The sequence below is a fragment of the Pangasianodon hypophthalmus genome, chromosome 19 (assembly GCF_027358585.1).
Source record: "Pangasianodon hypophthalmus isolate fPanHyp1 chromosome 19, fPanHyp1.pri, whole genome shotgun sequence".
Lineage (NCBI taxonomy): Eukaryota > Metazoa > Chordata > Actinopteri > Siluriformes > Pangasiidae > Pangasianodon > Pangasianodon hypophthalmus.
In genome coordinates, this window is record NC_069728.1 from 18,574,944 (window position 1) to 18,586,989 (window position 12,046).

The window sequence follows — 12,046 nt, forward strand, 5'->3', positions numbered from 1 at the left end:
CGAGTCTGTTTATCGGTTTAAAATTAGAAAACGTTCCGTGTCAACTATTTTAAGTTTAATATGAAATGTTGTCATATTGTTTTAAATAAATATGTAAAATGTTAGTTCATGGTTTTAACCAGATCTTTCGGAGGAGCGACATTTTGAGAATGCGTACAACTCAATTTCCCAGAATGCAACGCGCACTTGTGAAGGTCACGCAGCCATCGTTTATTGGTGCGCACCGCTTTCTTTCTGCAAGGCATGTAATTATTTTTAAAACTTACTCTGGGTGGTTAATCGTGTTAAATCGGACAAAGAGTCATTTATTACAAATAATAATATTTTTTAAAAATATAATAAAAACAATACTAATAATTGGTGTGTTTCTAGGTCGCGTTTTGGCCAGGTTTTGTATCCAACATGGCTGAGAAGGAAGAGTTCACGGACATCAGAGGGAAGCCGATTAAACTATCCTGCCAGAATTATTCTCCTTTGTGCAGAGAGTTCACCATCAGCTCCTGTAAGCTGTCTCTGGTCAGGGTGATGGTGCTGACCTGCGGCGTGTGGCTGCTCGCTTATGCAGGCTTCTACCTGACACAGGTGAGGGGATGGTTCCACACCCAGGTGTGCAGGAGCTGTGAGAACTGTAATCATGTTTTATCTGCAGGTCTCTTCTGTTCGCTTGGTGTAAGACTGACCTTCATATAGTGCCACTGTTTTGACTTCATCATACTGAGGGAATGTGGTGGAAATACTCCCACTACATTAATTACAGACTTTCATCCTGAAATTAATGAAAAACATATGCAGATTCTTTAGATGCTGCAAATCTAGACTTTTTCCTCTTTCCTCCCTAAATATCACTTACAGCACTGTGCAGAAGTCAGTGCAAAGAAATGATGTAGAGCAAGGATGCCTTCAAAAATAATGAAATTAAATGTTTCTACATTTAAAATAAATACCATAAAGAGCAGTAAACAGTAACAAATGAAACAAAGTCAATATTTAATGTGACGATCCTTCGCTTTAAATAAAATAAAGCAGTATCTCAGGTGCAGTGTGTGCAGTTTTATAAGGAAATGAGCTGTAAGTGTTACTGAGCATCTTGCAGAAGCAGCCACTGTTCTTCTGGAGACTTTGACTGTCGACTCGCTTCTTATTTCTGCAGCGAAACCCAGCAGCCTTCATTATGTTTTTATCTGAAAAGTGTCTCTTATGGAATCTGCTGCTTTCTTTACTGACATACAAACATTTTTCTGTAACGTTTCATTTTGTTCTGGAAAACTAATGTTTGGAATCTAAAATGTTTTTGTACTGAATCAATAATGTAGAAGTCAGAAAATAAACATCTATAACAAAGTTTGTATTAAAAAAGGGGGGTGCCAAGACTTTTGCACAGTACTGTATATTAAAAAGTAAACATGTGAACATAAAGTATAATGTATAGGAGTACCATGAGTAAAAAAATGGATAACTTATTAAACCTGAAATGTGGTTATAAAGAAAAATTGTGAAAGTTCGGGTCTAAATATTTAAACTTTATGATATATCTTTATAAATATAGCAAATTTTAAAACTTTTAAAATATAGCAATACTTTTGACACGTATAAAATTTACACATTAGAGTGCTGTTGCTTTCATGATGCATCTGATTTCTGTGGTTTAAAAAGTTCTTCAGTTAAAGATAGTTCTAGTTAAAAACACACAAAAACAAATAGTAAATAATTTAGGATTTTTAGCGAAATTCGTGTAAGAAAGGCAAATAGTATACAAAGCAACAGAAATCCGAATAATGATTGATGTTAAATTAAATGTTAAATTGCTCTGAAGGGATTTAGAGATTATTTACATCTTATATTTTCCTAAAAACAACTTTAAATGGACTCTCCATAAGCGCGGACACTGAACACGAGCTACATAACCTGTGATTTATCAAGTGTGTAAGAGCTGCACAGGTTTAATAAACCTCTCAGAGATGCGTCACATGCTACGATAAAGACTTCCGTGTGTGTATCCTCGATCAAGAAACCTCCTCTAAGCACATTTTAAAGAATTAACGTTGGGTTCGATGGATTCCTGGGTCGCAGGCTAAAGGATGCAGGATCAAGGAATCATGAGGACATGAAAATTAATGAAAGATTTGGAACAGACCCATATGTTTTCTGAGTAAAATTACAAAGGATGTTACGATGAAGCCATACCACAAGCGTGTGTGTTATGAAATTAAATAAAAGTTTATTATCTAAAGAGATTTGTAGTGAAGGCAGAGCAACATTTCTTCTTTTCTGAATCCTTGAATATCAGCCAATGCTGATACCCATCAAATATTTCTTTCTGTAAAAACTACTAAGCTTAAAAATTATTATTATTTTTTTAAAAATATTTTTTGGACGCACTTCCCTTAAGAAAAAATACAAAGTTAAAACTATGACTTGTAGCTTTGTTTATTCAGATAAACTCTTTCAATTACATGACAAATATAAAGATGTATAAACATAGTAAACTCAATCCTAACCAAAAAAAATAAAAAAATACAATCTCATTATATATAAACATTTCTAGATCCAAAAATATTTTCCGAATCCAATTCCAGTCTTTTCCATTTGTGGCAGGATTTAATTTTTTTTCTCTCTGGTATCTGATCCACCATTTTTCCTGGGATCGGACCGTTATCGGGATCGGTGCCATCTCTAGTCACAATACATATTTTTCGTGCAATGATTTAAACGTATGGAAATGCCGTAGAACATAGAACCTTTCAAGTTGTTTTCGTATTCAGCATTTGTATATAACACTCACAGCATGTGATCATGCTTCATCATGACTAAATATTAATTAACATTTAATAAAAAAAACATGTCTGGATGTTGTGCTTTTCTGCTACCACCAAACAACTCCATCTTATCTGTTTAAAAAAAAAAAAAAAGGATAAAATTTATTAATTCTGTAATATACCTGTCAGAGATTGGAAGTTTGGACAAAATGAAGAAATAAAAGAAAACTGTTTTTTATAAAACAAGAAAATTAGTGTTACATCTACAATACATCACAGAGCTTTATTTACGTAAAAAGTATAAACGTAAAAATAGTTTATTTAAGGAGAAAAGAATGTGATCGTGTCCGTTCCTTCACCAGCCTCACTTTTTTTCATTTTTTCTTTTTGTCATCTTCTGTTCATGTTACTGAGAAACTGCTCTTTTCTGAAGATTTTAAACTTACAGCTTTACCTCTGACTGTTACAAAGCACTGACACTGGAGACTCCTTCCATAAGCGTTAAAAGAAAGTGTCCTTAAAAGAAGAAAACTTCACCGTATCAACGATTACGCTCGTATTTTAATCCGTTTCTGTGAAACGTCCAGCTGTACGCATCCCTGTGAATGAGCTGTTGCTATAGAAACGATACCATGTTAGTTTAGTTTAGTTTATTCATTTATAAAGCACATTTAAAAACAACTAAAGTTGAAACCAAAGTGCTTTACAAGTTGTATAAAACAAATCTATACACAAAAACATTTAACAATACAAAATCCCGAGAGACAAATGGACATTTTCAAGGCTCAGACTGAATTAAAAGATAGAGAATAAAAGTGAGTCTTCAAGGAGGAGTTGAACATAGCAAAAGAGGAGGACTATGACTTGATGATCGAAGAGATCTTGGGGCAGTGTACAGACTAAGGAGATCACATATGTATGGTGGAGCAAGCCCATGCAAAGCTTGAGGAAAGCACAGGAGTAATGTGCTCACGCGTCCTAGTGCCAGTCAAAAGTCTGGCCGCTGCATTTTGCACCATTTGCAGGTGATCTAGAGCAGTCTTAGGCAACCTCAAATAAAGAGAATTACAGTAGTCCAACCTTGATGTTATAAATGCGTGAATAACAGGTTCCAGATCCTGCTTAGATAGCATCTGCTTGATTTTAGCAGTTGACCTCAACTGAAAGAAGCTGCTCTTGACAACAGCATTAACCTGCTTATCAAAACACAATGAAGGATCTAGAATAACACCAAGGTTTTTGACTTAATCACGCACACTGGAAGACAGCGTACCTAGCTGATTAACAATACCAGCCGATGAGACTGGTGGACCAAAGATAATTATTTCAGTTTTATCACTGTTCAGCTGCAAAAAAATCCGTGTCCATCCAGCATTTAATGTCACCGAGACAATCAAGTAGATTTTGCACCGAACAGCTTTCACTTGTACTAACAGGAAAATAAAGTTGTGTGTCGTCAGCATAACAATGATAAGTTATGCTTCTGGATGATGTTGCCCAAGGGGAGGATATAGAGAGCAAATAGAAGAGGTCCCAAAATGGAACCCTGGGGAACACCATAAGATATTTGTGCATGTGGTGAGGAACAATTCCTTATATTAACTGCAAAGGTTCTCCCCTTAAGATAAGAGGCACACCACTTCAACACAGATCCCTGAAACCCAACGACATGATTCAGTCTTTTCAAAAGGATCTCATGGTCCACTTTGTCGAAAGCTGCACTTAGATCAAGCAGGATGAAAAGACAGCAGGAGCCAGAGTCAAGAGAGAGTAAAATATCGTTGGTGACCTTTAGCAAAGCAGATTCAGTACTGTGGAGTTCTCTAAAACCAGACTGAAATGTATCAAAGATGTTGAAAGTATTCAAGTAGAGAGAGATCTGAGAAGAAACAACCTTTTCCGAGACTTTTGAAATAAAAGATAGCTTGGAGATCGGCCTGGAATTATTCAGATCATGTTGATCAAGATTGCGCCTCTTCAACAGTTGTTTAAAAGTTTAAAAGTGGCTGGTACAATTCCATTTTCTAGGGAGCTATTAATAATATATTTTTAAAAATATCTGAAGGTAGAACATCTGCAGGACAGTTTGTAGACTTCATATTTGAAACAATGTCAAAAAGTTGTGAAGGTGAGACAAGATGAAACTGAGATAAATAGCTCTCATAACGCAGCGTCTCCAACAGAACAGAACTATGAGATGGTATGTTAGATCTGATGTCCTCAACCTTCTGGATGAAATGATTCAAGAATTGATCACATCAGGCGGTGGAACTCTCTAAAGGGCCACTAGGGGTCTGGCTTAAAAAAGCATTAATTTTACTTTAAAAAAAAGTACCTTCGGCCTTTGTGCATTTTGTGCAATTAAATCTGACATATTTCTAAACTGTGCTTCCTTAACAGAGCTCTGATACTGCCTAAGACACTCCCTAAGAGTTTCATAAGATATCTGCAGTTTATCTTTCTTCTATTTACGCTCAGCGCGCCTACACTCCTGTCTGAGAGCACGAATGGATTCGTCTAGCCAGGGCTGAGCTTTATGCATCACTTCGGATCTTTGTAACCTAAAGGGAGCAACTGAGTCCAAGGTAGTTATGCAAGTACTGTTAAAAAGATCAACCAGATCATCAGGGTTGGCACAAATGGATAAAACTTCCACAGCATTTGGCAATTGGGGAGATATGTAAACCTGGCAGTGGAGGAATTAATACGTTTAGAGTAGCATGGTGGGTGATAGGATTTGAACAATTGACATGACAGCACAGATTCAAAAACAACTGGACAATGATCGGAAATAGCAACATCACGTTTTTCAAGGTTTGCCACAGAAAAACCAAATGATAGCACCAAATCAAGAGTCTGACCCTTCTGATGTGTACGTCCAGAGACCGATTGAACAAGATTAAAAGAGTCAATGAGGCATAAAAACTCTTTTACCAGGGTTTTTTTTATCTGGCAACAAACATGTATGTTAAAATCGCCCATAACCAGAAGTCTATTAGTGCGTGACACCACAGATGACGAAAAGTCAGAAAATTCCTGGATGAAGTCCTTATTAAATTTAGGTGGTCTGTAGATCAGTGCACATAGCAAGGAAGTAGAGAAATCAACCTTGAAAAGCTGCACCTCAAAGCTTGAAAATTCATCAGTACGCAAAAGTCTACAGTCGAAGCAGTTCTTGAAAATTGTTTCCACGACCTGCAGTCTGAAGGAGTGAGTTCCTTCAGGGCCATAGAGTCACCAGGGCTGAGCCAGGTCTCTGTAACAAATAAAAAGTCCAGAGCACGAGTGGTGAAAAAGTCATTCAAGATAAATGATTTACTGGACAAGGACCTAGCATTTATTAGAAGATATTTAACATGGCGGTCCATAGTACACACAGGATCTGTCACGGTATTATTTGTTGGTAGATATTCCAAAGATCTAAGGTTATTGAAGTTAGCTCCTCCGTTCCCAGCACTTGATCTAGAGCGAAAGCTGCGAAAAGGAGACCAGATGGCCAGTATTTGATCATCAATCGATGTCTCAGAGAGAATGGCAGAACAATGTTTGCGTTTAGAGCCGCGATGTACGTAGCGTCGGCGACGAGCAATTCCTAAGTCGACACAGGTTTTCTAAACTCCAGCAGACAGGCGCGATGAAGATATTCCAACGATAAAGCTCCGCGGATGAGTAGCGATAAACCATTGCGATAAAAATGATTAACCATAAACAACGCATCTTTCTGCCTTCGTCTACACAACCATACTGAGAAACACGTTAGCCTAAACACCACAGGAACACCCACGGGTCTGTATGCAACAGACTAGGGGTAACCAGGGTGCAGAAAGCTCACGGTAGGCCAGCGCAAGACAGGAAAAAAAAAAGATCACGAGAAAAATAACACGCCAGCGTTCACCCAAAGTCAGAAATTGTCAGTATTGTGTTAGAACGAGTGCATTAATATAAACCTGTGATTCGTCTGAGTTGCTGTTATGGAAAATGAATCGACACGTTGTTTCATCCAGAATCTAACGGCGCTCTGGTGTGAATGTTGGCCTTGTCTGTTGTAGAACACGGCGGTTCTGTCCGCCGCCATCTTCGTGACTTTATCAGGAATGCTGCTGCATGTTCACTTCGTAAAGGTGGACCACGAGACGCTGCTCATCGTCGGCTCGCTCGGCGTCCAGCTGTCCTCCGCTTACGCCTCGGGCCGGGAGAGCACCACCTTCATCGAGATGAGCAGGATAAAAGACATCGTCATTAACGAGGCCATCCACATGGTGAGAAAACGTTGTTATTAGAGATGTAACAATCATATCATCATTGAGCTCAAGTCTGTCCTCTCACATATTCTCATTAATTTCCTTGCCAAGTGAATCGTGCCAAAAGAACTGAACCGGGGCACGGGGGCGGAGCTATAAATAGCATTTCAGTGACTGTCTGATAAAGTTTCTCATTTCGAGTCTCCCTTTCCTGCAGCTCTGGGGCAACGTCACGATCTTATCACACAGTTATATAAATTATACGTCTTTTTTTTTTAATTTTGTTAAAATCGATCTGTGAATTTTGATTCATCTTTAGTATTTGATTAATCTTGCTCATCACTACTCCACAAGTCACAGCGACTTCTACAGCTACTGTTATGCGATTGGAAGCTGATCCAGGAACTCGACCCGGGTACCGGTACTGCATTCTCCACTGGAAATGCGTTCTTGGTACCCAGAATGCAGCTCTGTCAGAATGCATGTGTGATCTGTGTATGAGTTTGGTTTTCCTCCGCAATTTAGTCTCCTGCCAATTCCCGCCCACCAGTCAGCTCTCCTGTGCGATGCGACAGCTAACACACGGGGAGCGTGAAGGCTATCACGCTCAGTGCTTCCTCCGAGACACGTGAAGCCAACCACCACATCTTTTCGAACTACTGCATCACAGGAACCCTAATACACTCAGAGGAAAGCGCAGTCTGCCCTCTTCTGCATACATGAGCTCATAGATGACCACGATTGGCTAGTATCACTGTGATTGACAGGGGAGACAGAGAGTATGCCCCTCCCACCCTAAAAGATCACAGCCACAGATAACTGTGGCATCGTCGGGATTTGAATGTGCGATCTCCGAACACGTTTGTGTTGCACCACACGGCGGCAGGATCTGTGTGTTTTCGGTTAACCTTACATCCATTCGCAGTATAAAACGTGGAAGGATCTGATTGGAGAAAGATGATCAGTTAAACTGTATTAACAGATGTGGTTTTTTTTTCAGCAAACGATCATCTACTACCTGTGCATTTTGCTGAAGGATCCTGCAGAGCCTGATGGAGTCAGCAGTGTTGTCCCGCTTTTCCAGGTTTGTATTTATTTCACTCAGTCAGCAGGTCCATTTGCAGTTCCACTAATGTCACTGGACTGTGCAGTACGGTTTCTTTGTCCATTTCTAGTTGCCTCATGATAGACATCATGAATTAAATATTACTCCAAATTCGCAAACTATAGAGAACAGAAGTTTTTTGTTAGTTGAGCCTTTGAGCTTCTGATCAGAAGGTTGTGCATTCAAAACGTTTCAAACTGCCACAGTTGTGTCTTTGAGCAAGACAAATAAACTTCATCTGAGCAAGACGCATAAACTTCATCTGGTCAGTTGGTCGTATGTCTTAAGTATACGTGTATTCGGAGAAACGTGGCAGATAAAATTAAGCAAATTTGACAGCTTGTGGAAATGAAGCATGGGAGTCGGGCACCAATACTTTAATCTCAGCGAAGATTGAGTATAAACTTGGTGTTAAAATGCAACAGAATAGTGTTGAAGATGTAATACATACACAATACACAGTATATAGCACTGTTACGTCATACCCTATGTAGTGAGCGTGTCTAGAGATTAGAAAGCTGTTTGTAAGAATCTTACAGAAGAAAAAAACATAAAACGAACGTAAATAACAGCGACAAAGAAGGCATTACTGTGGATAAGCTGTTAAATTATATGATAAAGTCGTGATACTGAGTCTTAAATGTTTCAGAAAAGTATTTTTTAATCATGTAGTCACTACACTGCTGGCGCTCTCTGTTGCCGTAGATGTGATTGTTCAGGGATTAGTTATATTTAACTTCAGCACCCGATGAAAAGCTTTAAACGTTAATCATTTGCATTCTCCTCTCAGAGCTCAAAGCCGAGGCTGAACTGCCTGGTGCAGGTGTACAGGAGCTGTCAGGAGATAATTGGACAGACACGATGACGACGCTGACGGAGGAGCTGAAGGTATAAATGTCAGCGCGTCTGGTCCTGCCACATGCTCCGAATATCTCTGCGATTACTCTCTAATTTCCTGAATATTTTTAGAGCCTTTTTTTTGTGTCTCTTCAGCAGAACCCTTTGACAAAAGGCTTTGAAAAACCCTTTCAGAGTCTCCAGATGAACCGTGAAACTTCAGTCTAAATCAGTGTTTCTACTCCATTGTGCTGTATTTAAAGGTATTCTCACCACGTGGTGTGATGTGGATTAAAGATCTAAGTTTAGATATTTCTCAATAAAAGTCTTGTGATATCGTGTACATCAATCTTTTTTACACCACCGCTCTGTAGAAGTCTCGGGATTCTGATTGGTCAGGAAGGTGTTGATTAATTTTCTATAACAGCAGCTCTGACAGTAGTGCAGCTACAAATCACAGGTTTATATCAATACACTCGTTCTAATACGTCATCGTTTCTATAGCAACAGCTCATTCACAGGGACTTTTGCATCACGTAAACGGATAAAAAAAAACCCATTGATACGGTGAAGTGTTGTGTAAGAGTCAGAGGTCAAGCTGTAACTTTTACGTAAAAGAGAGGCTGGTGAGGGAACGACTGTTTATAGCTGCTATAACGTAAGCGAAAACAGGAACTAACTTACTTTCTGGACGTTCCACAACATTAAATGTAACTATAAACTGATAAAAATGTTGTTCTTTAATAAATAAAAAAGTTGTGATCATTGGCATGTTGCTGTGGTAAAAGAGGAATAAAACACTTTGGGACATGCTGTTATAGGAAAATAATCAACTTCGTATACAGCAGCACATCATCCGTGATTAATTAAGCAATAATTATTAATCGTCCACTATTTCAAGCTGTATTTATACTTGAGAGCAAAAGTTTGTGCACCCTCACTTGACATTTAATGTGTTTTATTTTATTTTAAGATATAACTTGATAGCAGAATAATCAAAATGACATTTTATTAGGTTTCCTGATGTTTAGTTTGGATATCTCTGTATTTTTCTGGTAATTTTTTTTCTATGCTTTGGTCATGTCTTCATGTTTCTTTTTTTTCGTAGATGTTTTTTTTTTTTTTTGGGTAAACAGTGTCCTTAAACACTCTGCTCTCTTTCTGTCTTTTTCTCCAGCTTTGTGAAAAGTCAATATTTTTTTGCTTTAGGGCAAGAGAGGGCTGTTTTCCTGATTCTTAACTCGACTGCTCACAGCAAAAACCGCTCGAGAGTTTCAGCCTGTTTCCTTTTTCCTGCTTAAAGATTATTTAAATAAATTCTAGATCATGTCGGCAAGTGTGCAAACATTTTGCTAATTAAATGAACAAATGCCATAATATTTAGGCTACATGTTATAACAAGATTCTAGTCAGAAAACATTACTGACTGATGTTTTTTTTATTATTCTAAACTGCATTATAGAGGAATATTATATTTTCTATACTGTAACGTTCTTCTTGGTTTCTTCTTCAGAAAGCAAAGGGGTGCCAACATTTTTCCTTTAACTTTAACTATTAAAAATCTGGTGTGTAAGATGCATGATGATGAATTAGTATTTATTAATATGTGATTAATTTATTAGTAGTGATTTTTAAAATCTGGTTCGAAATCGTAAAAAAATTAAACGTATTTATTCAGCTCCACTGTGATTTTAATACTGGAGTTTTTTGTTTGTTTTTTTTTTCTGGTGATAGTTTGAAAAAATGTTACAGCTTATACATTATAAAATTGTATTTAAAGGTATTTTTCCACAATAATATCATGTATTTTCTAACTGTAATTCATATTTAAATAAAATGTTTTTTTTTTTCCAGTCATTACCTTTTCCTGGTTTCTAAATAAATGGACAGCAGTAACCTGAAGTGACCACTAGGGGGAAACCATGAGCTGCTCTGATTTTGTGTTAACTATGAGTTAAACAGTCTATTCTGATAAAAATATGTATTATTAATATATATTACTAAACTGGAAATGAAGGAATAATATCAGTATTGCTCACTGGAAAAAATGATTTAACTCCATATTAATGAAAAATTAAAAAATGTCAACTTTCTTGGCTACATGAGCAACAAATCACAGCGAGACGTGACCATCGTGGCCATATCACACATCACCAGACCACTCCTTCCACTCACGTACACACACACACACACAATGTGTATGTGTGTGCATCTAATACACACACACACACACACACACACACACACACACATACACATATATATATATATATATATATATATATATATATATATATATATATATATATATATATATTACACACACATACATACATGTATTGAATTTTTTTGTTAAAATATTTAAAATTATTAATAAATAAACCTTAATTTATGGTCAAAACTTTAGCATAAGATCACAGAATTGTCAGAACTGTGTAACTTCCAGGTCAATCAATGCCTCGACGAAATGCTCATTGTGTACAGATTGAAATGAATTTATATTAGCTGAGTGCAGACTGTAGGTGTATCTGCTCACTGATCTCGGATTGCGTAACAGCGAGGGCTCGGTGTGACTTCAGCTCATTGTCTTGGCTTTAGATAATCAGTTACAGACTCGTCACAGTAGCTGTATGGAAGCTGGCGGGAATCTCGGTGGTCTTTCCTGCACTCACACTGTTGTTGCGTGTTGCCTGAGGGATTGTGCTTATCCTCATCGCCGCTCTGTTCCTGTGATTCACTGTGCGAGCTCTTTGTTAAGCAAAGTGCTTTGAGTTTAGAGGATTTTACACACTGTTTATCTAATTAAAATCACACCAGTTTCTAATTACGATGATTTCAGAACTATACCTAGTTTGAGTTTGCGTTTGATTTGTTGATGGACACAAGCATACTTAATTTTTTTTTAAATAACTTCTTTCACATTTCTTTATTTTTCTGTTTTGCCTTCTTCTCCTTCTTCTTGTTTAGGAATGACCTTAATAATGCAAAAACGGTAACATTATTGTTATATTGCAGAAATAGTCATTATAGTCTTCCAAAGATGAGGATGGTGGCAGATTAAAATAAAAAAAGTGTATTTTGTTATGTGTATTAGCTGAACTCATCGT

At 37.5% G+C, this 12,046-nt stretch overlaps 1 protein-coding gene across 4 annotated transcripts; it reads left to right on the forward strand.

The window, feature by feature from the left end:
- Nucleotides 1-102: 102 nt before the first annotated feature.
- Nucleotides 103-9,282, forward strand: pigh (phosphatidylinositol glycan anchor biosynthesis, class H). Of its 4 annotated transcripts, none has more exons than XM_034313425.2 (6): nt 149-245; nt 373-582; nt 6,806-7,015; nt 7,998-8,081; nt 8,893-8,990; nt 9,096-9,282. In XM_034313425.2, the coding sequence occupies exons 1-5, from the start codon at nt 150-152 to the stop codon at nt 8,965-8,967; spliced, it is 675 nt and encodes a 224-aa protein (XP_034169316.2). In that variant the 5' UTR covers nt 149; the 3' UTR covers nt 8,968-8,990; nt 9,096-9,282. The 4 variants fall into 4 exon arrangements, with proteins under 4 accessions (XP_026803895.1, XP_034169316.2, XP_034169317.1 ...); XM_034313424.2 differs by having other exon boundaries at nt 150-245; nt 9,099-9,282; XM_026948094.3 differs by having other exon boundaries at nt 103-241; nt 8,893-9,282.
- Nucleotides 9,283-12,046: the final 2,764 nt, after the last annotated feature.

Coding starts and splice junctions, on each gene's coding strand:
- pigh (XM_034313426.2), top strand. CDS start 150: ATGCGTACAACTCAATTTCCCAGAATGCAACGCGCACTTGTGAAGGTC. Junction 246..372: donor GCTTTCTTTCTGCAAGGCAT/GTAATTATTTTT, acceptor GTGTGTTTCTAG/GTCGCGTTTTGGCCAGGTTT. Junction 583..6,805: donor CAGGCTTCTACCTGACACAG/GTGAGGGGATGG, acceptor TGTCTGTTGTAG/AACACGGCGGTTCTGTCCGC.